Raw genomic sequence first — 27,298 nt, forward strand, 5'->3', positions numbered from 1 at the left:
CAACAAATGCTAAATTTGCATGCAAGGTACATGCTGGGATATGCAAATGATTAGTATTTCAATGCATGCTTGCAAAGGCAGTGGAGTAAGGCCACTTACAGTCTGTATAAAAGTGAAGATTGTAAAGCTGGTTTTTCATACAGAAATCACATTTGCATGTTGTTTGCTTGTGTAAAGGTTTTTTTATGCCTTGTGTAAGGAAGAGGAATGCCTACAGAACATCAGGGTTTGATTGTGGTAGAATCGTGGCTTACTGGGACTGTGATTTATCATACCACACTATTGCTGTTTTGCGTGGTTCTGTGTACAGCATCATGATGGCCATTTCTGTATATGGAGCACCTAGGGGAACAATCATTGCCAGTTTGTATTCATCATTGTCATGTGGGTCCAGCACCTGCAGTGATTGTATGGAGTGCCATTGGGTACACATCCCAGTCATCTCTTGTTTTCATAGCTGCTAATTTCAAAAATTTCATATTGTCAGACATTGCTGATGTGTCTACTGTATTTCTAATGAAGTATCTAATGAAATGCCTTTTAGTTACTCTACTTATATACCCACATCAAATGTTCTAGAATATTTTTTCCGGTTATTTGTAGAAAAAGACTTGAAATGTCTAAATTTCACCTTTACAACCTGATAGAAATAATTTTCATTAGAAAAACTAAATGTTAATTTAAGAATACACTTTGATAATTGCTATTTTCATTTTTAAGTTATACAATAATTTTATAATTTATATTAATAGAAATGTATTTAGTAAAGCAAAACTTTAGTTTTAATTTTGAAATTTTACAGCAAGTTTTCTTAAATGCTATTTTTATTATAATTCAATAATAGAAATATACTCATTGTTAAAACTGATGTCAAATAATAATATTTTTTGCATTGCTTTTTCAAACAATTTCGTTAATCCATACAATAATTAACTAACTGAAAATTTTTAAATTTAAAAATGTTAAAAACTAATTTTCTTATTTTATGTAAATTTCCAAGTACAGAATATTAACAATCAAAAATGAATCTGAAAATAAAATAATTTTTCCTAAAAAAATAAATAAAAAGTTTCTGGTTAAATAACATACTAAGATATTTTTAAAAACTCATGTACTTAAATTATACTTTGACATATATATATATAAATGGACGTGTATGTCCCTATATTTCACTTTTCCGCCAAAACTACACATCGCATGTGAATGGTGTTTGTATGTGGTAGTAGCTGCAAGTCTCCATTCGTGCACTGTGGGGGTTGGGTCTCGATAGCTATAAGGGTGCGGGAGATATAGGGCTGAAAGTGGTTTTCTATTTCGAATGTTATGTTCGAATTTGTTCGAATTTAATTTGAACATAAAATTCAAATATTGGTTCAATTATAGAATGATTGTAAACGTTCCAGAAACAATGAAAATAGTTTGTTTGACTGGACGTGAACAGGAGACGTTCAGAAATAGAATCAGGACCAGGTCTCTAATTAGTCTGGAAACGGGGGACCTAATTCTTGCAATTTGTGAAAACGGGTAAGATTGGCTATAATGTAATTATCTTAATCTTCACTATCGTTACTTTTTGCCCACAACTAAAAACCCAGCAAAGCGGTTCCTTGCAGCTAGATTCTAGATTACTTAGAAAAACAGTCTTTTATATATAAAAAACAAAAACTATATTACATACAAATGTACGAACAAATAAAAACCAGTGAAGCAGGTCCTTGCAGCTAGTAATATATAAATATTTTATTGAATTATATATTGACCATTTTGGTCCAATACCTTTTGCCATCTTTCTGGTAGTAACATGATTCCACACTCATAAAAGTTCTGATCTTTGCTTACAAAAAATTGATCCAAGTGACTTTTGACATCCTCATTTGAAGTAATGTTTTATTGTTTAAAAAATTTTGTAAATAATCTGAAGGTGCCAGATCTGATGAATATGGTGGGTTTGGTAGCACATTCTATCCAAGCTGTGACAGTTTGATGAGTTACCAAACTTGTGTGAGGTCTGGCATTATCATGGTGAAACACTACACCTTTTCTGTTAATCAATTCTGTCCTTTTCTATCTGATGGTATCACTCAATTTGTCCCGTTGAATGCAGTACACTTTCAAATCAATTGTGGAATTGTCTGGTAGCAGCTAAAAAATAAAAACAATTTCCTTAAAATCCTACCAAACAGAAAACATCACTTTTTTTTTTTTTTTTTTTAATGAATATCAGCTTTCAAAGTGCTTTGAGCTGACTCATTTCTTCTACTCCATGATCGCTTGCATTCAACATTGTTAATAAACAATCCATTTTTTGTCACCAGTTATGATTTGCTTCAAAAATTCATCATTTTCTTGACATTTGGGAAGCCAATCACAGATGTCAGTGTGACAGAGCAAATCTCTTTTTTTAAGAACATGTGGAACCCATATAGCAAGCTTTGAAATGAAACCAAGTTGTTTCAAGTGATTACAAATTGTTGAATTCAACAAATTTAATCTCTTAGTGATTTCTCATGTTGTTATTCTGTGTTTGCTTCAATGAATACCTTTATTTTACTTCATTAGCTTCAACTGGCCTTCCAGAATGTGGTGCATCTTCAATATCAAAATTGCTGGAAAAAATTTTGTGAACCAGTTTTGGTACTGTTGTTCTGTCAACACATCTTCTCCATACATGTCACACAATTGTTTTCTTGCTTGAACAGCATTCTTACCTTTTTGATAATAAGAAAGCAAAATATGCTAAAAATACTACTTTAGATTTTCCGTATTTGATGGGACACCAAAAAAAACAACTGCAAAAAATCAAATAAAATTTTTACAAATAAACCTTGAAATGTCAGCTGTCAAAATATATAATGACAATACAATTTAGAATGAAATTGGCAGGTAAAAATACAGGTGGTAAAAAAACAAAATTACTTTCTGAACAACCCAATAGAATAATTTTAATGTTTGCAAAATTACTATATTTATTTTAACATAGTTTTGTAAACATTAATTTTTAATTCAGAGTTATTGATTAATTGAAAATAAATTCAGTTCAATTAGAATTTTAAAAAATATTGATAATAAATACACTATACTCTTTTCACATATTGATAATTTTGCATGAGAACTAATATGTATTGCATATTTCTAGTAGTGATGGGTTTATCCAAATGATTCACTCACTCTTTTTTTGGTACATTTTAACATTTAAAAATGAAAAATTACTTAGAGTTACATGAGTTTCTTAGTCTCAAATTAAAATTTGGTCCAAAAAATTATTTTTTGTTTTGTTGGCAAACAGAGATAGAAATATACTGTAAAAATCAATGGCTAATTGAATGAGTTATTTAGGTTGTGTTTTGATCTGTTTCTATGGTGAATAATTTAAAACGTTTTTAATTTTTAAGCATTCTTATTTAAAATTTAAAAAACCTTGATTGTTGTTTCACTTTAATTTATAAAATTATTAATTTAAATATCCTGCTATTAATAATGGAATTTTAAAAATGGTTTGAGGACTTTGATATGTTTATGCTTAATGTGAAAAATATAAAGTGATTACATCATTTTATTATTAAAAACCAAGAATTATCATGAATTTAACTAAAAGAAGGAATTTTATAGATTTGAATGATCATTCTATTATTACAAATGAGTTGAATAAACCTATCATTAGTTTTTAGAATATTAAAATGACTAAAAGCTTTTCTTTTATGTAATTTTTAGTGTACGGTGGAAGATATTATTAGGATTTAATTGTAGAAACAGATTACTTCTATCAGGAACACCAATTCAAAATAGTATGGCTGAGGTATGTTTTATTTTTTCATTACAGTAAAATCTAGTAATTTGCCATTCATTGTATTGTTTTTTTTATAATTTGTAGCTATGGGCTCTATTACATTTTATTATGCCAACATTATTTGATTCTCATGAAGAATTTAATGAATGGTTTTCTAAAGATATTGAAAGTCATGCAGAAAATAAATCAACTATTGATGAAAGTGAGTTTCTACAAATTTAATATAGATTATTTTTTAAGCAATTTATATAATAATAATTTTAAATGTGTTACAAAAGTCATACACCTTAAATAAATTTTTACATATATAAATGTTTACAAAAACTTAAAAAAATTTGAATATTTATTTATAAAAGATGATTTTTTTCCATTGAGATACTTTTAATTTTAATAATCTACAAATAATAGTAAAAATTTGAAGATTTAGAAATTTATTGTTTTGCTATTTTGATGATAATTTTCTTTGAAATGGATTATTATTACTACTTACCTGGCTGTTATACAGAAAGTATGGTAATCCAGCAAAAAATGACTCCCCAAATTTTTACATTTATGAACTTAGATCTTGAAACGTCGAGAAAGGCAAAAAATTCAGGGGTAAAATTTGTATGTATGGATGTTAGTGTGTGATGGGCACAATTTTGTTCACACTGTTTGAAGTTTAATAACTCCTGTGCTTTTTATCAAAAATTTCTGAAATTTCACAGGGAGGTTTTGTGTATTAGAGAGAGTGATGCTATTAAATTTTGGTCATTAATTTAAAGGTCAAGAGGGTTGGGAGATAAAGGAGGTCGTGTGTCTTATCTTGAGTACAGTCAGACTTAATGACAATTTTACTTGTTATTAACATTTACAATTTTTTATAGAACTCGTCCCTACTCTCAAAATTGAGCATTTTGTCATTTTATAATAGTTAAAAATATAACAGGTTTTTTAAATAAAATATGATAACAGTTGGCTCCACCAAAATTTTAAATGTTGCTGGCTTATTTTTCAAAATAAATACAGGTTTGTCACCAAATTTCCAGCAACTGATGGTTCAGCACCACCTTTAATTTGGACAAAGTTACAAGAAGGAACTTGAAATTCCTGAGGCCACTGGACTAGTTTACTGGATAGCCACAGATGGTGTTCTATGTAAAACCTGCTTATTTACATTATTTACATTGCACTTATGGTTATACTGTAATTTCGTGACATTTGTTTATTTTGCTTAAATTTGACCCTAGCTTTGGTTTCTGAGACAGAGATGAGAGTGTCAGTGGTTAATAGTGTCAAATGTAATTTATGTTTAGTATTTATTTAAGTTTCTAATAGTCCATAGTATACTTTAGAAACATGAGAGGTGTATAATTAAGCCTGGTACACACATGCAGAAATGGATGACTAAAACTGTCGACAGAAAAGAGAAAATGACATCACTTTTGCCATCAAAGCTGATAGAATACAAAATTGAGAATTTTCAACTTTTGCCATTGTGGAAAGCAGAACGGTAAAAATTAGATCAACAAGAAGGTTGTGTAGTAGCATCATCATAGAACATCACATGGGACAATAACATTTAAACTATGGCAGTTGGCAAGGCTAAAGTTTTATTTATACACTGATACACTAAAATATTTCATTTATACACTATATCACTATCTGATTAAAATATCAATGTCAAATAAATGTACTTACTGTGTAAAGTATTCAGAATAGCATAACCATAATTTGGGTCCAAAAGTATTCAATATTCATAACTTCCAATGATTTCAAATAGTTTTCCTATCCAAATTCTTTGGTTTTGTGCTTTTTTATTTGCGATAAGATCATAAGCAAACTTAGAAAGTTTAATTGATATAACAATGCAATTCTGGTCGGCACCATTTTCAAACTACTGGCACATGGCCTATCTACTGTAGTAGCTTGTTTATATTTATGGCTGGCAGATAGCACACTTTTCAATTGTACTGTAATTTCTGCATGTGAGTACCAGGCTTTAGTGGGTTAGAGGTGAATTGATGAATTATTGTTTTATGTCACCATGGTTAGTTCAAAAAAATGGTTAACTTGGCTTGCCAGGTTAACCATTTTTCTGAACTTCACACAAAATTTCCAGTACCAAGGGCACTGGAAATTTTGTGGTGTACCTGTAGTTTCAGTTTTTTTTTGTTCAATTGTTTTACTGCATTTAACATGGAAAGAATTCTATTATAACTGTTTGTTGAATAAAATTTTTAAATAACTCATTGTTTTGTGTTATAACTGAACAAATACTTCATTAATATTATTGAAAATGAAAATTAATATTCGTAACAAATAAAATTATTGAAAACAGTTTTTTAAATTTCATTAACTTTTCAGTATAATGAAATTTGAAAAACTGTTTTCAATAAATTTATTATTCTTATAAAATAACAAAAGCATTTAAAACAAAATTTTCAGCTACCTTTCTACCCATTTGTCTTTTTAATAGTAAATCTTCCATGACAATAATACTTTTAACAGGTCTTATATCTGTAGTGAGCACAGTACAGTGTTATCTGTAGTGAATTTAATGTTTCAGTAGAATTTACAACTGAAATTTTTTTATTGTGGTGAATAAACTGTTTCAATGATGTAATGAGTATTTTAGATGACACACAGCATTATCGTGAAAAACAATTTAATTAAATAAACAAACTTACAGCAGAGAAATGTCTAGAAAAACTACAACTATGAAATAAAATGCCTCATCATTTTTGGTGTCAATAGTACAAGAACATGATGCCCCCTAGTGGCTAACAGAAAATGTAAATTATTTCAACATTTATTTTAGTGTAACAAAAACCTTTTTCACTGAAGGCTGTTATAATGAGATTTTATTTATACATTTAAATTTAAAAATAAAATAATGTTAAATTCTTTTATACTTGAATTTATAACAGTATTTTTCATGTGAATAAACTAATATGTACTAGTATTTCTATTTGAAAATTCAAGTCAGGGGTATGAAAAACATAACAATTTCTATTATTATTCTCAATATGATTTTAAGAAATCACAAATTTTAATTTTATGTCTTAGTTATTTTAATTAAAGATATAAGTAGAAACATACAAAAAAATCTATATATGAAAATGTAATAATCAGTAAAATTTTAACAAAAAATAAAATATTAATATCAATTAAATAATTATATATTAGGATTATAATTTATATAAATTTTGATAATACATACATTTTTATGATATTATCTTATAAAATTATTTGTAACAATTGGTTTGTATAAATTTGTCAAGTTACAGTTTGAAGTCTTATTTTGTAACAAAATCAATTATTTCTTAAATAAGGAAAAAGTTTTCATTGTAAACATATGAAAAAATCTTTGTGGTTGACTACACTTATAATACTATACTTATGGAACTCAAAATCATGTATAAACACAGTGTTTGCAGCATCCGTACCATAAAAATTTTATGGCATAGGTATGCAAACACTGTACTGTGTTTATACACAATTTTGATTTCCATAAGTATGACAATTCATTGATAATAATTGATTATGGCATTCGTGGAAATTGTCCCATTCACTCTGTGTGTCAAATTTGCCCCTCCAAGTTTTTTTGCAAATCTCCACTTTTGAGACCTCCTGAATCAAAAAAAGTATTAAAAAAACACCAAAAAAATTATGTGTGCGCGTAAGTTATTTTCTAAATAAGATCTCATAATAGCTGGGAAAGTTATGCAACTCGTTGCTGGATTTTTTTTAAACATAAAATTTCATTTTTTAACAGTTATAATTTATGTATATTTATTGAAATAAAGAGAAATAAGTATGGAAAATACCATGATAAAAAATTATTTTACCGCTGATTTTGAAAATATTTTAAGAGTATTATTTTTAATGTGTTACATGAATATACATATAAAATTTTGTTTCAGAACATCTTTCTCGATTGCATATGATATTAAAACCTTTCATGTTAAGAAGGATAAAGAAAGATGTTGAAAATGAATTATCAGATAAGGTAAGAATGTGATTTTAATCTAATATTTATACATTTTGAATTTTTATGAATATTTTTATAAGCATCAAGACAATAGGAATAATAGTTCTCTTGTCAGATTTTGTAATTGTCTTTACTTTTTTTATATCAGCTTTCAAACTTTAAAGTTAAAATGGTTAAAGTTATAAATTAAAACAACACTAAGTTGTTTTAATTTATAACCATTTAAGCAAAAATGTTTATTTGTGAATCATGATTTTTTTTTACCTTATTTGTGTTAGAATTCTATATATTTGTATAATAACATGCAGAAAAAATTATTATAAATATGATTTAAAACTGGTAAAAATTTAACACTTAGTAATGTAAAATATAAGTTTTTTAAGTATATTTTAAAATACATTTATATTATACATATTATATACATTTTATATTACAATTTAAATTAATTAATATTGACTGATTGTTGATAGCTAAAGTGATTACTGATTTAAAATAAAAATAAGTACATAAGATATCAGACTATTAGAAAATTTATATAATAATGTCATGTGATGTAAATTTTGAAAATTTTATTCAAGTTTTAAAATTTATTTTTAGTTAAGTCTTTATTTGAGCCTCTGAAATATTATTCAGTAGTTAAATGAAAATATTCATGATTACTAGTGATGCAACAAATAGGATATTCAACTATTCGGCTTAATTAATGCACTACAAAAATTGGCGTGCAAACCGCATTATGGCAAGGATCATGCACCCTATTCTCTATTGGCCCACTGTCACTATGCTTTGCCAATCACGTTAATTCTTGACAGTTGTAGCAGACAGACATGAGCGTCATGGCAATGTGATAAGTGATGATATCAAATGTGGATAACAATGAAATGACCTACAAGTGTAAATAATGGAAAAAGAACAGAGAAGGACTGTGAAGTGAAAATAAATATGAAATTGAGTTGATAATATAATCCAACCAGTCAAGGCAGCTTATTGGCGTGAAATTTGCGGCCGTCAATGCCAAATAATTGTTCTCATAGACTTCAGAAAGCTAAATGCTTGTAATGAAAGTCACTTAGCATGCACGGGCGAAAGCCTGGGGCCGTTCAGGCTATCAAGCTGTCTGGAACTTCAGTTACGATAAATAATTTTCTACAATGAAACAAAAATGTTAATTTAATTTTCAAGTTTATAAAAAGGGGTGATTTCATAAAAATGCTTTACAGATCATAAATTTTTTTTTCACATTTTATGACCTAAGTTTCGATCTTATGTGCCCATGCAGTAAAAATTTTCAAACAAATTTTTTATCCTTTTTCACACCTTTAGGGTTGAATTTCATATAATATTTTCTTAGCACACCTAAACTTTTCAAAAGGAACACACCCTCAAATTTTTAAGTTTCTAGCACCAGTAGTTTTGGCTCTGTGTTAATTATCCTATCAGGACTTGTTCTTTTATATGCAAGTATATAGATGACTAAACTACATAATAAGTAGGTAGTTTTCATTTGATTTGTTACCTTTTTTTGATCTCTTAAAAAAATAACTAAGTTATATTGCTTTTCCTTTGATCTTTTACATAAAAAAGCAAAAAATTGCACTTTTTCAAATTTGAAATGTATGTTCACCATTAATAAAAGTTACCAAAATGATTAATTTACTGTTTTTTTTGTCATTTCTTACTCCTTTTCTAGGTATTCGGTATTCAGCCAAATAGTGATTACATATTCGGTATTTGGTCGAATACCGAATAGTAACCGAATATTTGTTGCATCATTAATGATTACCTAAGCAAAATTAGAGTAGATGGAAGTAATAGATGAGATGATTTCACACTGTTTCTTTCTGATCTTAAAATATAATTTTAACATGAATTGCATACCATCAAAATAAAATCAAATAGACTAAAGATTCTTTTTTCTTCTTTGAGTGGGGATTGTGTTCTGATTCTGTAACCTGATGGGATTAGTTTTTTTATTTTTTCAAACTCTGACAAATCTTTGGATAAGATTTTTACTCAAGTTTTGTCTGGTCTGAATGCTTGAGTTTCATTATTATTTTTCTCTTGAGATCCTGCCTACCCTGCTTCTCTCTTGTAAAGGAAGGCTTTGAGAGGTTGAAGGTCAGACTACCTGTATTCAGGTCTGGCTACAAAACCTTCCTGGATCAAATTGTCACATTATCATCATTCTCTACATTTAGAGACATTTTTTATCATTGAATGTGGTGGGTCTTTATGGTTAACTGTCAACTTCCCTCTTACTATGACTCACACAGATTTTCTTTACAAATAGCATTACTAAGTATTTAATATAATGTTTCATAGTGTTTCTTGATTTTGTTGTGCTGTTACATGATTTATTATAATTTTTAATATTTCTATGAGAATACGACCGAGGGGTCAGAGCTCTCTAATCATTGAGTTGGTAAAACTCACCACATTGTCTTTGGGATGGCTTTCTATCCAGTGGCAAGGGGGTTGAGAAAGTTGACGGGTGTCTGTGCGAGCAATGATAGACAGGTTCACAGGTTAAACAAACAAATAAGGAGTTTATTATATAACTAATTTAATTTACTGGAGTATACATAAGGAAGTTATTGATTAATGCGTAGATGTGTATAACACGTAAATCTATCTATAACAGCGATCTAACTAGTAACTATGCTGTGTGTCTAACCTCTAGAGTGAGAGAGTTTACAAAGGTTACTGCACTCAGGTATACCTTAATATGCTGTTGGATGACGGTATGCAATGATCATTCTGGACTATGGAAGCAGGAACCATCTTATGTCTTCTACCTGCTTCTCCTCAGACAGGACTGGGATGGGAGACACTTGTACTCAGACCTTCCTGGGATGATCACCCTGAACTTCCCGTGATGATCATTTTTACGCAATTGTCATTGGCACTGAGTCAACCAGTTGTTCGTCCTTACGATGACTAATTAGCAGATGCACGATGACTTGCCTTTCTTCCTTCCTATCTTGTTGATGTGTAAGATTCAACATTCGATCTATTTCCGTGGGAACTTGCAAAAACTTTTTTCCATCCTCTAATGTCTACACTTCCTTCGAAAAAGGTCATTAAGGCAGACTCTAATAATCTGAATTTAATTTTTTATGAAACTTGAAGAATCATATCTTCACTTTGTAACTTCAGTAACTATAACAGAACTTTGAGCTCAGAGATTTGCAGACGGGGTTGGAATAAGCCCTGGATCTGTAATGAAACTCCAGAAGAAAAAATTGAAATGTGTCAAGCATGAGAAATAAGATGGCTATGCTATCAGTTTGACTTGATCAATGTACTGATTTGGAAAATGTTTATTGATGAAATCCTGTATATCTGTATGAGGTGGGGTGTGTACAGTCTTGCTGAAAGTGCATGTGTTGTTCTGTGTTGTTATCATTTAACTGTAAAGTGAGAAAATTTTCCAAAATATCCAGTTACATGATATTATTGATTTACTCAAGTACAAAGAAGGGACAATACACTTTATCTATGCTAAGAGCACAAAACACATTGTTTTGGACTGTCACAAACATGTTTAATAGTTGTTTGTGGATTTTTGAAGCTAAAATACTGCAGTTGTGAGTGTTCATTTTACCACAAATAAAATGTTGACTCATTACTGAAGATAATGTTGTCTAGGAATGTCTTGTCATCTTCAATTCAATGCAACATTTCTTCACAGATATCTTGATAAGCTATTTTATCTGTGTCAGTAGTCACTTTCTCAGTTATATTATATATAATAGAGGGAAAGTATGGTGATTGGTCAAAAAATGACCCTCCAAGATTTTTAGATTTTTGGACTCTGGACCTAGAAACCTTGAGAAATGTAAAAAAACAATTTGGGGGTTTTTCTGTACATATGTGTGTGGCATGCTTTTGTTCACCCACTTTGTAGCTTAATAACTCCTATGCCTTTTGTCAAAAATTTCCAAAATTTTGCAAGGAAAACTTTCTTGTATATTAGGTGGATTGATTCTATTAGATTTTTGTTGTTAAAGGTTGATAGGGTGGGGAAAAAAGGAGTTCTCAAGTAGGGGTTGGACTTAATGGCGATTTTACTCATTATTAGCAATTATAATTTTATATAAAACCCATTCCTAAACTCAAAATTAATCTTTTGCCATTTTATAGGGTTGTTTAGAAAGTAATTTCATTTTTATATCACCAAAGGAACTAGTTGTATTTTTACCTGCCAATTTCATTTTAAACCATATTGTCATTATATATTTTGACAGCTGACATTTCAAGGCTTATTTGTAAAAATTTTGTTTGATTCTTTGCAATTGCTTTATTTTTTTATGTCCCATCAAATATAGAAAATCGAAAGCAGCATTTTCGGCATATTTTGCGTTTTTATTATCAAAAAGGTAAGAATGCTGTTCAAGCAAGAAAACAATTATGTTGACAGAACAACAGTGCGAAAACTGGTTCACAAAATTTTCTGGAAGGCCAGTTGATGCTGATGAAGACAAAATAAAGTATTGATTGAAGCAAACTGCTGAATAACAGCACTAGAAATTGCTAAGAAATTAAATTTGTCAATATTAGCATTGTAAAAACACATAAACAGATAATAAAAATATCTTCTTTACTCTCCGTGTCCAATCACCAGGAACAAACTATTCTCCACAGCAGAGACGACCTTTCTTTAGAGACTATGCCTCTGCCAAATTATGTAAAACAGTCTAAAATGTCCACAGGTGATAATCCCTTCACAATTAAAAATATAATTATTCTTTGTAAAATAGGGCTGGCAGAAAAACAGTATTAACATTGTAAAAACATGTAAACACGCCAGCCCTATTTTATAAAGAATAATTATATTTTTAATTGTGAAGGGATTGTCACCTGTGGACATTTTAGACTGTTTTACATAATTTGGCAGTGGCATAGCCTCTAAAAAAAAGGTAGTCTCTGCTGTGGAGAGTAGTTTGTTCCTGGTGATTGGGCATGGAGAGTAAAGAAGATATTTTTATTATCTGTTTACATGCTTTTACAATACTATATTTCCGCCAGCTCTATTTTACAAAAAATAAATTTGTCAAATTGAACCGTTTATGGTCATTTGAAATGACTTGGTTCTGTTTCAAAGCTTAATACATGGATTCCACATGTTATTAAAGAAAGAGATGCTCTCTTTGGTGACAATTCCACAATTGATTTGAAAGTGTACTGCCATCAACAGGACAAATTGAGTGGTACCATCAGACAGAAAAGGCCAGAATTGATCAACAGAAAAGATGTAGTGTTTCACCATGATAATGCCAGACTTCACACAAGTTTGGTAACTTGTCAGAAACTGTTACTGTTTAGATGGAATGTGCTACCACACCCACCATATTTGCCAGATCTGGCACCCTCAGATTATTACTTGTTTCAGTCTTTACTAAATTTTTTAAACAATAAAACATTACTTCAAATGAGGATGTTAAAAATCACTTGAATCAGTTTTTTGTAAGCAAAGATTAAAACTTTAAAGAACGTGGAATTATGCTACTACCAGAATGATGGTCATTATATAATTCAATAAAATATTTATATATTATATGAAAATTAGTTTTTTCCATGCAAAAAACAAAATTACTTTCCGAACAATTTAATATACAGGTAGCCCTCGGTTTACGCCGGTTCAATTTACGCCAATTCACAATAACACCACTGCACAATTTGCGATTTTGCTGTGTAATTCCCGATTTTCCCTATACCAGACTGATTTTCGTTTCAGTGTTGACGTATTTGCCAAGCCGCGACATTGTACATTCATTAAAACAAAGATTTTTATTGAATATATTTATTTTTTCTGTTTAATATTATTGGGTATGTATACATTTGCATTAAATTAATATTAAAATACTAAATGTTTAGGTACCCACGAGTCAAGTTATCAAACTTAATAGTCCAATAAATGGCGTCCGAANTTGAATTTTGAAACTTTGAATTTAATATGTTCTTAATATAAATTTAAACTATAATAACATTGAACTCAGAGAAAATATATTCTATTAAGACTATTTTTGATGGCTTTGAAAAGTTTTCAATCCCAAAATTTTTTAAATCCCAAAAGAAAAATGCCAAAAAATTATGACAGATCTGTCATAATTTTTTGGCATTTTTCTTTTGGGATTTAAAAAATTTTGGGATTGAAAACTTTTCAAAGCCATCAAAAATAGTCTTAATAGAATATATTTTCTCTGAGTTCAATGTTATTATAGTTTAAATTTATATTAAGAACATATTAAATTCAAAGTTTCAAAATTCAAACAAACAGTCAATCAAAATTCTTCTAATAATCACATTAAAACAACAGTGAAAGTGTAATAATTTTTATTTTCATTTCTTTCTTTTAAAGCTACATTATTATTATTAAGGTATAAAGTTGAATGCTGTAATTCAATGATAAATTAATGTTATTTTGCTATAATCAAATGAATTATTTTAAATTTTATCTAATTAATTTAAATACAAAACTTTTTAATTAAATTTTTTACAAACATTTATATAAATAATATAAAAAGTCAAATTAAAAAATGATTACTGAAACAAAAATTATATATAATCATAACTAATGCTATTTATATGGCAATTGTTTATATTTATCTGATTTCAAAAATAAAACTTTTTTTGTTAATTTCTTTAAAATATTCAATTATATTTGAATTAATTTTTTAATACATATTATAACTCTGTATTAGGCACATTACTTAGTTTAATCTATAATGATTACAACAATGCAAGCTATGAATTCTTTCAAAATAGTGTCTTTAAGCTATTAGCAGGAATATAAATAAAAACTAGTCAGAAGAGAGATTAAAAACTATATTGAAAATATTTATAATGATCAATTACTTTTTTATTTAAATTTTTTTTTTTTTTTTTTTTTTTAGCATTACAAATTTGTGTGGTTTTAAGTGCAAAGTTTTATATACATGCCTTTAGTGGTTTCAGGTAAAGTTGTTGTGATGACAGATAAATATATTTGTAGTATACAAAAGATTTTTTATGTTTTCTGACCTAGCATTAGCAGTTAACATAATTATGAAATTCACGTTTTCAAATTTACTTTTAAGTGTAGTTACCCTTTTGTTATTCACAAGAAATTATAGCAAAACATTATCAATACTTAAACACAACAACAGATCTGATAAGTTTTTTTTTTCTTAAATAACTTTATAATTTGAATTTTAATTTAAAGACAAAAACATGCTGCCAAATGTATCTGGAAAGTACAGTACATAACAATAAAAGAGAAAATATTCATCTACATTGAAATGTAGGAAATATGATAAAATGAAACTAAGAAATAGTTTTTAGTGGCTATAATAAAAATGCACATATATTTAATTTATTGCTTTTTACTAAGTGAAACTAATAATCATACAATAAGGAGAATATTTTCTTTTTATTATTATTTTCATATTTCTGCTTCTGAATATGAGTATGTAGTAGTGAAAGCATTGGATTTTTTGGGCTGCAATTTGAAAAAATTGTAGACCTTTAAATTTTCATTGTCGTCTATTCATCTGTCTGTCTCTTTCCTCGACCTCAAGAATGGAGTTAGATAGATGAAAGACAAGACCAGTTATGGATACCTTAGAGGCAGGAGACCCTGATTAACTATATATGAATGTTTGATACAAACTGGAAAGTCATGTTATTTCAATTCAAAAATTTTTCCCTGAAAGGTGTTAGATAGATAACTGGCATAACTCTATTGTTAAAGGAAAAGTATGATGTACTGTACTGTACTGTACCATGTACATGGGCAAGCCACTATTAATTTGAAGTGGAGAGCATATATTTTAAATTAAATAAATTTAAAAAATATGATTAAAAATTTCAGCTTGGCATTGTGATGATGTCACAATAAATAATTGCTGTTGTAAATTAGTTTTCTTCATTAAAGTATTTTGTTAAAATTTTATGTCAGTGTTTTAGTTATTTATGGTTTAACTAATTAAAAACATTTATTCATTTTATTTCAGATTGAAATTTTAATGTATTGTCAGTTGACTCAACGTCAAAAAATATTATATCAAGCTCTAAAGAACAAAATTTCTATTGAAGATCTGATTCAGTCACCATCATCATCTCAAACCCAAACATCTACTTCAAATCTTATGAATTTAGTTATGCAGCTACGTAAAGTAAGTTTATTATAAAGCATGAAATTATACTATTTTTATTTTTTGTAATTTTGTAAACTATTATTAATTATGGGATTATATATTTCTAAAAAAGGAGTTTAAATGTGCAGAAAACATGTATGAGTCTTGAGAATATAGAAAAATTGAATTTTAATTTAAAGACGAAAACATGCTGCCAAATGTATCTGGAAAGTACAGTACATAACAATAAAAGAGAAAATATTCATTTACATTGAAATGTAGGAAATAGTTTTTAGTGGCTATAATAAAAATTCACATATATTTAATTTATTGCTTTTTACTAAGTGAAACTAATAATCATATAATAAGGAGAATATTTTCTTTTTATTGTAATGTTCATAATTTTCTTGATGTAAAGCAAAATTACATTTTATAAAGGATTAGTCCTACTTATTTTTTATTTTAGGTATGTAATCATCCTGATCTGTTTGAAAGAAGAGAAGCCAAATCTTCTTTTTTTATGAAAATGGTTCCTTATATTATGCCTCAGTTATTATTTAGAGAAGGTAAGAATTTGAACTTTAAATTATCAAGTTTCTTGAAAAATTAGCTAATTTAATTGAAATTTATTTTAATAGAATCCTATTTTTTATTTCAAAGTTTGAAAATTTATATATTAACTGATTCAGAATAACTCAAATTTGATGTGTGTTTTCAAATAGAAATCATATCTTAAAATGTATAGATTTATCTTACTCTTTATGTTATTTTAATTGTTGAACATTTATTTATTTTTTTTTAAAGGCTTTTTGACTTTGAATGATGCAAGCAAGAAAAAATTGTTAATGTACACATGGAATATATTTCACCCAAAATATATACATCATTTGTTGTTTCCTCCTGATTCATCTAGTGAGCTTTTTATCATTATTAAATTGTATATTATTGTAATGTGTATGCTGATTATACAATGTGGCAATAGCAAAATTAAATATATTTTATTTTAAAAATTGTTTCAGATATCATTCATCATAAAGATTGTTGTTTTTCATTCATAAGATTCATAAACATTTCACCTTCAGAATTATCCAATATAGCATTAAAAGGTCTGCTTCCAAGGTAAATTTTTTTTAATTATATGTTTTTCTTTATGCTTAAAGATATAGATTTTAATAATTTTAAATTCATTTATATGAATTATATTTAGTTAATAAAATATTTCAATCTGAAATAGAATTTATAACATTTTAACTAATTCACTTAAGATTTCATTTGTAATTTTCATTATTTTTTTCCTTCCAGATGGTTATCTTTATATTTATTTTGGAAAACTGCATTTAGGATTTTTTATAAGGAAATTTGGAATGAAAATCATTTATCCTCCTGGTGAGTTTTCGTATTAAAATATAAAAATATTTAATTTAATAAAAAAATTAATTCAGATTGATACCTTATTTTTTCAGAATATGGTAATTTTATATCTTAATGACTAAGCCTTAATTATTGTCACTTTTTCTAAATTTGGAAAAACGATGACAATTAATAAATATATAAGTTGTAAAGAAACGTTTCATAGTTTTTCTAACTAGATATCATTAGAATTTTATAATTATAATTATTAAAATACAGTAAGACCCCATTTAACGTGGGGGATGCATTCCTAGACGACAAAGTGTTAAATGAGGTCATCTTAACATAAAGTAAATAGGGAAAGGGGAACACGTGACCTAAAATAAACAAATTTGACTTTAATTTTAAGTTATTTTTATATTAATTTGCATAATAATAATATATGTTAAATAACACAAACATATGCACACAGAAATGTAAAGTTCATTTTTTTGTGATGAAGGTCCTGGCTCTTCTGAAATTCTTATTTTTTGCAATAAAGTCATGTAGTTTCATTTGTCACTTTTGGGTTCTTTGTTTTCAAAATCTCTATTTTTCAGTTCTACTTGAATTCCTTGTTCTGCCAGTTCTTGAAGGTTGTCGTTAGTTAGGCTCTCACCAGAAACCTGCAGTAACTGCTCAATATCCTGCTCATCTACATCTCCTAGTCCTTCTGTATCAATTAGGTTGACAATTTGGTCAACCTAATGATACAGCAAAAGGCTCTTCTCGTTGAGAATTCTTGGATACTTTTAGCCATAACTTCTTCCACACTTTGTTCCTGCAGTTATCAGTTAATTCTCGCAAACGAAGTCAGTATTGTCTATGGCATCCATGATGTTATATTTATTTCCAAAATTGCACAAAACAAATATAGAGTTAAGGGAAGTCCAGTGCTGTGACGATTTGCCACTTTTTGCTGATTGGTTTGTGTTCGGGAATAATCGTATTATATACGAATCAATGAAATGCCACAATAATTTGAATCAGAGTAAATTTTGAGCTTTTTTTTAGGCTTAGAGCAGACCGTGTTATATTGAATCAGCATTAAGCTGGGTCTTACTGTAAATACTACTTTAATTATAATTATTTAATTTAATAAGAGACGGCACCTAACATCTGCCTGTAATGCCAAATTACTTGGTATTTAATTATTAATAGCAGTAATGTAGCCTGATTTAATCTGGTAATTGTTTGGCTTTAGTATAATCATTGGGCTTTGAAATGTTTGTATATGTATAGAGACTTGATGTCTAAATAATTAAATTTAGAGGTATTCATGTAAGTATTTTTTAGCCAGCTTGCTATGTAGGTAACTCTATTTATTAATTTTTTTAGAAACTAATATTTTATTTTATTTTTTAATTTTAATATTTAAACCAAATAACTATATTCGAAATATCAATTTGATATATGTATATGAAATTAAAATACAGTCAACCCCCCATAACATGGTAGATATGTTCTGGTTTTTATGAATCCATTTTCTACGAGTCCAGCCAATCACAGTCTGGCACGTATGCAGTTTACAAACTACGGCTGTTTGAAAGGTTTCTTCCATAAAATTAATCGATTCTAGACTAATTTAACACAACATTTCCAAAATACGTATAAGTTTTTGGGAATAATCCATATAAACTATGCTATAAACAAAAAATTGTAGGATTACTTACCGAGTGTGCACCATTCAACTACGTCATTGCTTAAGCTTGTTTTCGTTGTAGAGCTTGTCATCAAATGGCACTCGCGTGCTTCCTGATAAATTATTTTTTTNCGGGATGCATTCCTAGACGACAAAGTGTTAAATGAGGTCATCTTAACATAAAGTAAATAGGGAAAGGGGAACACGTGACCTAAAATAAACAAATTTGACTTTAATTTTAAGTTATTTTTATATTAATTTGCATAATAATAATATATGTTAAATAACACAAACATATGCACACAGAAATGTAAAGTTCATTTTTTTGTGATGAAGGTCCTGGCTCTTCTGAAATTCTTATTTTTTGCAATAAAGTCATGTAGTTTCATTTGTCACTTTTGGGTTCTTTGTTTTCAAAATCTCTATTTTTCAGTTCTACTTGAATTCCTTGTTCTGCCAGTTCTTGAAGGTTGTCGTTAGTTAGGCTCTCACCAGAAACCTGCAGTAACTGCTCAATATCCTGCTCATCTACATCTCCTAGTCCTTCTGTATCAATTAGGTTGACAATTTGGTCAACCTAATGATACAGCAAAAGGCTCTTCTCGTTGAGAATTCTTGGATACTTTTAGCCATAACTTCTTCCACACTTTGTTCCTGCAGTTATCAGTTAATTCTCGCAAACGAAGTCAGTATTGTCTATGGCATCCATGATGTTATATTTATTTCCAAAATTGCACAAAACAAATATAGAGTTAAGGGAAGTCCAGTGCTGTGACGATTTGCCACTTTTTGCTGATTGGTTTGTGTTCGGGAATAATCGTATTATATACGAATCAATGAAATGCCACAATAATTTGAATCAGAGTAAATTTTGAGCTTTTTTTTAGGCTTAGAGCAGACCGTGTTATATTGAATCAGCATTAAGCTGGGTCTTACTGTAAATACTACTTTAATTATAATTATTTAATTTAATAAGAGACGGCACCTAACATCTGCCTGTAATGCCAAATTACTTGGTATTTAATTATTAATAGCAGTAATGTAGCCTGATTTAATCTGGTAATTGTTTGGCTTTAGTATAATCATTGGGCTTTGAAATGTTTGTATATGTATAGAGACTTGATGTCTAAATAATTAAATTTAGAGGTATTCATGTAAGTATTTTTTAGCCAGCTTGCTATGTAGGTAACTCTATTTATTAATTTTTTTAGAAACTAATATTTTATTTTATTTTTTAATTTTAATATTTAAACCAAATAACTATATTCGAAATATCAATTTGATATATGTATATGAAATTAAAATACAGTCAACCCCCCATAACATGGTAGATATGTTCTGGTTTTTATGAATCCATTTTCTACGAGTCCAGCCAATCACAGTCTGGCACGTATGCAGTTTACAAACTACGGCTGTTTGAAAGGTTTCTTCCATAAAATTAATCGATTCTAGACTAATTTAACACAACATTTCCAAAATACGTATAAGTTTTTGGGAATAATCCATATAAACTATGCTATAAACAAAAAATTGTAGGATTACTTACCGAGTGTGCACCATTCAACTACGTCATTGCTTAAGCTTGTTTTCGTTGTAGAGCTTGTCATCAAATGGCACTCGCGTGCTTCCTGATAAATTATTTTTTTTTGCGAAAAATTCGCTGAACTTTGGAGACATCATTAATATAAATATAATTTTTATGGACATTAAATAATAAATGGTTTTTAGTAGGTCTGCTGCTCGTTTAAACTCAACAGTTTGTGCAATATCCGCTATTGGTCTAGATTCAACCAATCCTGTTGTGACACGAGTCGGTGATGACGTTTTACCAAATTATAGGAGTTTTTTAGCATGTTTGTATGAATACTGTCGCAATTTTTTCACTGTGATATAGGAATTCGAACTATAGGAGACCGTGTTATAGGGGGGTCAACTGTAAAGATATACAAAACACTAGATAAGTTATTATTTTTCATGTAAATAAAAAAGTCTTTTAATGAGAAGTTAATCTTGAAAAAACCATGTGTGCATATTACAGGCAAAGATTTTTTTATACATTTATACAAGGTTTTAGTTGTATAATATATAAATTTTAAAATGTTTAATCTGTTTTACACATATATAACATCACTAACCTTTTTTTTATTTGAATGTAAGTTTTCTTGAGTAAATAAAGTATCTTGATACTGTCGTGAAAAATTCTGAATATACTATCTCTAACATCAAGGTCAATTAGGATTACAATTATTGTATTTACCAATGATTTTTGATTTTAGTATTTAAATTTGTATATTTAGCAAATACTATACTATCATATAATTTTCAAGAATTTGTATTAATATTTAGCTTACTGCTATGAATCGTCTTGATTATAAGAGTTGTTTTTGTTAGCACAGCTTGTAAGTATTATTTTTCTGACATCGAGATTTTTTAAATTATACACTTACAATCAGGAAATGTAGCTTGTATTTTTCAGCTAGTTTCTACTAAGTGATTTTATTCACACTTCAAACCTGTATGTATTATTTGTGTAGATTGTACAAGTGAAGAGCTAAGCCAAAAGCAATTTAACCTAAAAGATTTATTGTTCATGCCATGAGAAATTACTTCAGAACTCTTTTTCTTTTAAAAAAGATTGTGGATCTCAAGGAGTTCTGGTAGACATCACTACGGTTCAAAAAGAAACCCAGATGAACAAGTCTACTCTAAGCAAAGATATGCATACTCCTCTGCATCTCACATAAATGAGATGCAGAGGAGTTTCCTCAGTAGTTCTACAGAAGTGGCAAAAGGCTGGTGAGGAATGTACAAATGTTTGCAAAACTGATCATGATATCAACCAAGAAGCAAACATGATTTTTTCCAAAATCTAGAAATTTCATAATTAAGAAGCTAGCAAGAAATTAGCAAAAATGCCTTATTCTGTGTTAGACCAAGAGTTAGCCTTTACTACTTTAACTGGAAATAGCCAAATCTTTGACAGCTCTAGAAAAAGTAGTAGAAAAAATACTAAGAGCTGAGAATAGTGTGGTAAGAAGCTTCCTGCTTGGCCAATAGATTAGCATTTGTATTGCTGACAATTCCTTCATGTCTTCATAATTAGAAATGATGAATGAGAACTTGATTTCTAATGATAGAGTATGCCAAATTAAAAATAAATGTAGTAACAAGGAGAGTTTTTTTTTATTTCTTGCTGTTTTAAACTTTTCCCAAAAATTAAGAGAAATGTTTGGATTATGAGAAATAATTATATTATTATTAAAATTTTTAAGAATTTAATTATCATAATTAAATTATATTTATATTCTTATTTACAGTAAAATGGATCGTTATGGACTACTACTAACACCATTGCAGTTCTCAATCTGCTCTAGACTTGAAAACAGTGCCTTAAACTTATTTGTGTTTACTGAATATTGTACTTCTGTTTATACCATAAATTCTTACATTCTTCATTGCATGCCAGAGACACCACAGCATCGAGAAATGAGGCATCAAAAATTAATCAATAAGTCTCACATCATGTCAGCTACTTTAAATAGTTCATCTGTGCCTACAATACCAAAAGTAATTCTTTAACTTTTTCATAGACACATTTATTTAATAGAATAATTTAATTTGTTTTGAACTTTTAAACTACAACACAATCATTACTTACAAGTTTAGGTTGTAAGTATATGATTTTGTATTTTTAATATTGGAAATATTTTTTTAAACAATCTGAGTTTGATTTTTAACTAAGTGGACATAGTTTATTAATAAAATTGCAATGCCATTCTTTACACAACTTCAAAAACAATAATTGTGGTATATAAACTAAATAAGAAAGAATAATAATTAAAAAACAAAAGATAGAAATTATTTTTTGTTTATTTTTAAGTACTAAAAACATTTTTCTACAGAAACTTCAGAGTCCTCCTCATACGAATACAACCGTCCCAACTTTTCCTCGTGTTAAAAGACCATCTAAACTTATCAGTTTTCAACCGATTTCTCTGCCTTCATTTTTAACTGATATTTGTCCAAAGGTATACATTTATATATTATTAGTAAATTTTATAAATAGAATAAATAAAGTAATAAAAAACAAATGTGTTAATTTTTTTAGGTACAAGTGCTACCCTGGATTTGGTACTGTAATGATATCAATGCTGTTCGGTGGCAAGTTCAGCAATACTTTTTTGGAGATTTAGACTTGTATGGGTTACTTTTATATGGCTATCCAGGTGCCACACCATTACATTTTAAATATAAAAAGCATTGGTTTAAATCTGCTTCATGTAATGGAATAATAGATTATCGACCAAATTCTGGGTGGTCACATATTGTTATTCCATGTAAGTGTTTTAAAAAATAAACCTAAATCAGAATTTAGATTATATTAATAATTTTTTTAAACAAATTCCTTATTAATATTAAATAAATTTTTTTCACAGATAAAGAGTTACTTGTAACAGATTCTGGAAAATTGCAAGTTCTAGATAAATTATTGAAAAAATTAAAATTGGAAGGACATAGAGTGTTAATTTATTCTCAAATGACAAGAATGATTGACTTGCTAGAGGTATTGTTACAAAATTTATATTCATATATTATTTAATTTTTTACAGTTTAATATAAAATCATCTGAAATATTTATTTTTCAAAATATGTGAAATGAAAAGTGACCCATCAGTATGTGCCTGATCAACAGGTTAGTTATATAGAGTTTTCCATGGTTCAATCCATGTGTATAACAATTAAATAAGGGTCAGTTTCCTATAGAAAGTCCTCCTGAGAGACACCTCCTCTTGGTAGATAGCCTTGTGTGTGTTGTCTTATCCCATCAAGCAAGCAAAAAAAAAAAATTTCCCTTTAAAACTGGGAACATTATTCTGGGGGAAAAAACCAACTAATATTCAAGTAATATGGTAATTCTTATGTAACAAAGTTTTGAAAGACTGTTGAGTTCTTAAAAAAAACTTAATTGATTAAAATGCTGACTTTTTTACAACTCTTGTTGTTGGGCATGTGCATTGTTATTCAAAAAGAAACATTCCTGGAAAAAATGACCATTGTTTAGTGGTTTGTGTGTGTACACATATATGAGTGGTCTTAAAAATCTGTAGCCTCACTATGTAGAAATGATGATGGAAAAAATGTTAGAGTATGATGTTCATTTGGAGGTCCATGTATGTTTTCCAATGGTGATGCAAAGCCCTTATTCCTTTCGAATAAAATTCAAACACTTGGGCAATCTGCCTAGTAGCAGATCACCCAAGTGTTGCGTTGCAATAACTTAAGAAACAAACAAACAATTCACAAATTCTTTAATGATGGTTAACACTTTAGTAATGAACTTTATAATGTATATTGAAGTATGAACACTAACTGAAGAGGGACTATTTATTGTGTCTGAAATGCATTTTGAGTGTTCTTTCTTAAAGAGTTAATTAATGAAAATAGCATTCTGTATACATAGGTTTATTCTGTTTGCTTAATAAATTCCATCAGTTACATGAATTTGGCATATTGTACAGAAATATGTAAGTCTTGGCTAATTTGAAGTCATGATTATTTTGTCCCTTGAATTTCAAATTAATGAGGATTTCCTGTTGCACTTGAAATTATACAAGCAAATTTATAAAACACTTAGTTTCAAAAGTGATCAAATTGCAAAATATGCAATTAAAAATCAAATTCTTTGTTTTAAAAATGCATATAAAACATAAAATATGCCTTATTGAACAACCTTAATTTGATCCACTTGGAACCAAATCATATTTATATCAAGGTTTGAAAATCATGGCATTTAAGGGGAAAACATAATACATACAAATTTAGCCCTTACATATAATAAACTATTCATTATAGTTCTGAAGTATAGTAATTGCATATCAAAGTTATCTTTATGGTGATTGAAATTAATAAATTTATTATCTAGGAGTACATGTGGCATAGAAAACATACTTATATGAGGTTAGATGGTTCTTCAAAAATTGCTGATCGAAGAGATATGGTAGCTGATTTTCAATCAAGGTAAGAAAAAATTTACTAAATTTTACAGTGTTTTAAAATTTTGTATTGAATTAAATTTTTGTATTTTATATAGGTCAGATATATTTGTGTTCTTATTAAGTACAAGAGCAGGTGGTCTTGGAATTAACTTAACAGCTGCTGATACAGTAAGTGAAGTTTATCTTAATACTATTATATGTATTAATAATTTAGTTAACTATGACATCTATGCTTAAGTTTTGATGACTTAATGAATATTTTACATGTTATTGATATATTAATTTTAAAAACTTGTCTCTACCTTTAACATTAAGCTTTTTGCTATTTTATAATAATTAATAAGAAAAATTATTTTTTAATAGTCTCATAACAGATGATGCTATAAACAATTTTTATATTGTACTCATGTTTTTTAGTGTTTTTTAAACTTAAATATTTTTTAAATAGAGAAATTTCTCATAATTAAACAAAATTACTCCTCTTAAGTTTTTGTTGTTAAATAAATTTTATATTGTAATATAATTGAAAATTGTTGGACTTTCTAATGGTCTCCTTTATCTCCTGTTGCAAGTGTCAGGAAAGTCAAGCAAGATCCCTTGTTAGCTTTTTCTACAGTAGCTATCTACATCAGAATCCAATATTTTATTTCAATAAACTTATTCTTGAGTCAAATTCTATGTATTGGTGTAGTTAATTTGTTTCTGTCTGATTGCTTGGGATGGATGTCTATAATGTAAATGGTGTTCACTTAAAATTAAATTCACTAAAAGTTTTTGTGAATTTTTCAGTGTACACTTATCATTCTTGCAATTTTATTAGTATGTGACATTATTTTGTTTATCAATGAATGTGTATCAGCTAATCAGTAGTTTGATACAATTTTATCTATATAGTCCTACCATATTTTTGCAGAATGATGACCAGCATACTGGTTAAACTGCCACTAAAATATAAAATTAAACAAATCTAACAAAACTAGTTGTTAATTAAACATTAAAGAAAATATTCTTCCAAGTACAATAAAATAATAACATTGTAATTTGATTGACTTAGAATCAGGAAGAGCGTTTTCATTTACAAGACAATAAAACAATTTAAACATATAATCCTAGTTTTTGATGTAATGTTGACAGTTTCACAGTTTTATAATAAAAACTTGTTTGTTTTTTTTTAAATACACCCTCTAGAGAGGGATGTATAACTTCACTTAAACCAGCATGCCTGTTTTTACCATACAGGAATATTTGATTTCATAATTTTCTCCAGATAGACCAATGTGCCAGACAATCTGCAAAAATATGGTAAGTGAAACTACAAGAATGTCTATCAAGGAGTTTCTTCTAGGTCCAAAACATCATAACAATGTTTATTTTTATATACATTACACTATATATATAGCTTAATAATGTAATGATTTTGCTGCTAACATTATTGCTTTTTATAATTGTGATGTTTTTTGTTGTTTGAAAAAAAATTCTCATATTATGTTTATTTATTTCCAGTAGAGACTTGTGTTGACAAGACCTTGTTCTTCCTCTAATAGATCTTGAGTGGTGTTATTTATGCTTTGTTAATGTTGTTGTTTTTTCTTTTGAAATCATTTTGGTTTTGAGTCCAGAGTATAATAATTATATATACATTTACTTATTAATTTAACTGTTGTATTCAGGCATACAGTTATACTAAGTTGTTATATTCTTTTGTCAGTCTTTGTTCTCTGTAAGTTTGTCCTGTTGGAGACCTATTATTATTATTATTGTTGTGTTTTGTGAGTTATACTCGGTTCACACCGGTAGCTGTATACTATGCCAGACCAAAGTCAAGGCAAAGCAACCATAACAAAACTAAAATTAAAGTGTGTCAGTGTGTGTGTCTGTATTCAGGAATTTCCTAACAATGTGGCATGTATTCAATATAGTGGCCTTCTGTAGTGTGATGTATGTATTTCTACTCAATTGTGTAAAGTACTATATTATTTTTCCGACTTTTCCAACGATTATCGACACTACTGCGTGCCGGAAATAGCCGTTCCCTAACGGGTACTTTACGCGGATTCGTGTTAGTGTGCCAGGCCTGGACTTTAAGCGTGCACCGAATTAAATAATGACAAAGTTTGTCAATAACAAAAATCAAATATTTAATTAAACTTCTAGTAATAAACTATATACAGTATTTAGTAAAAATCAAACAATAATTTATTCAATGAAATTCAACAAGAATCAACCCGACAAACTCAAATCAATCTATTTCTAACTTAATTCTATTCCCCTTTGGAATTCGACAAAAATCAAAGACTTAACTTATAAACAATATTTCTTATAAATTAAAGATCCTAATCGTCACCTCAATATACTAGGAACCTATTTCCTCAACTCTCAAAGACTTTCTATAAT

The 27,298-nt window shown here is 28.3% G+C and overlaps 1 protein-coding gene across 1 annotated transcript in view; it reads left to right on the forward strand.

Annotated features, from left to right (window-relative positions):
• LOC111615195 (DNA helicase INO80-like) overlaps positions 1 to 27,298 on the forward strand; it is a 79,098-nt gene that overhangs the window by 38,176 nt on the left and 13,624 nt on the right. Inside the window, exons 14-27 of the mRNA XM_023356603.1 lie at positions 3,712 to 3,796; positions 3,872 to 3,989; positions 7,693 to 7,778; positions 15,755 to 15,916; positions 16,344 to 16,443; positions 16,682 to 16,789; positions 16,897 to 16,996; positions 17,180 to 17,263; positions 22,226 to 22,475; positions 22,811 to 22,936; positions 23,017 to 23,245; positions 23,345 to 23,472; positions 24,832 to 24,926; positions 25,000 to 25,072. Of these exons, the coding sequence (XP_023212371.1) occupies positions 3,712 to 3,796; positions 3,872 to 3,989; positions 7,693 to 7,778; positions 15,755 to 15,916; positions 16,344 to 16,443; positions 16,682 to 16,789; positions 16,897 to 16,996; positions 17,180 to 17,263; positions 22,226 to 22,475; positions 22,811 to 22,936; positions 23,017 to 23,245; positions 23,345 to 23,472; positions 24,832 to 24,926; positions 25,000 to 25,072 (1,744 nt within the window). The remainder of the gene's footprint in view (positions 1 to 3,711; positions 3,797 to 3,871; positions 3,990 to 7,692; positions 7,779 to 15,754; positions 15,917 to 16,343; positions 16,444 to 16,681; positions 16,790 to 16,896; positions 16,997 to 17,179; positions 17,264 to 22,225; positions 22,476 to 22,810; positions 22,937 to 23,016; positions 23,246 to 23,344; positions 23,473 to 24,831; positions 24,927 to 24,999; positions 25,073 to 27,298) is intronic.

Source organism: Centruroides sculpturatus, unplaced genomic scaffold (assembly GCF_000671375.1).
Source record: "Centruroides sculpturatus isolate CEXI.00-Female unplaced genomic scaffold, Cexi_2.0 scaffold1566, whole genome shotgun sequence".
In the NCBI taxonomy this organism is placed as follows: Eukaryota; Metazoa; Arthropoda; class Arachnida; order Scorpiones; family Buthidae; genus Centruroides; species Centruroides sculpturatus.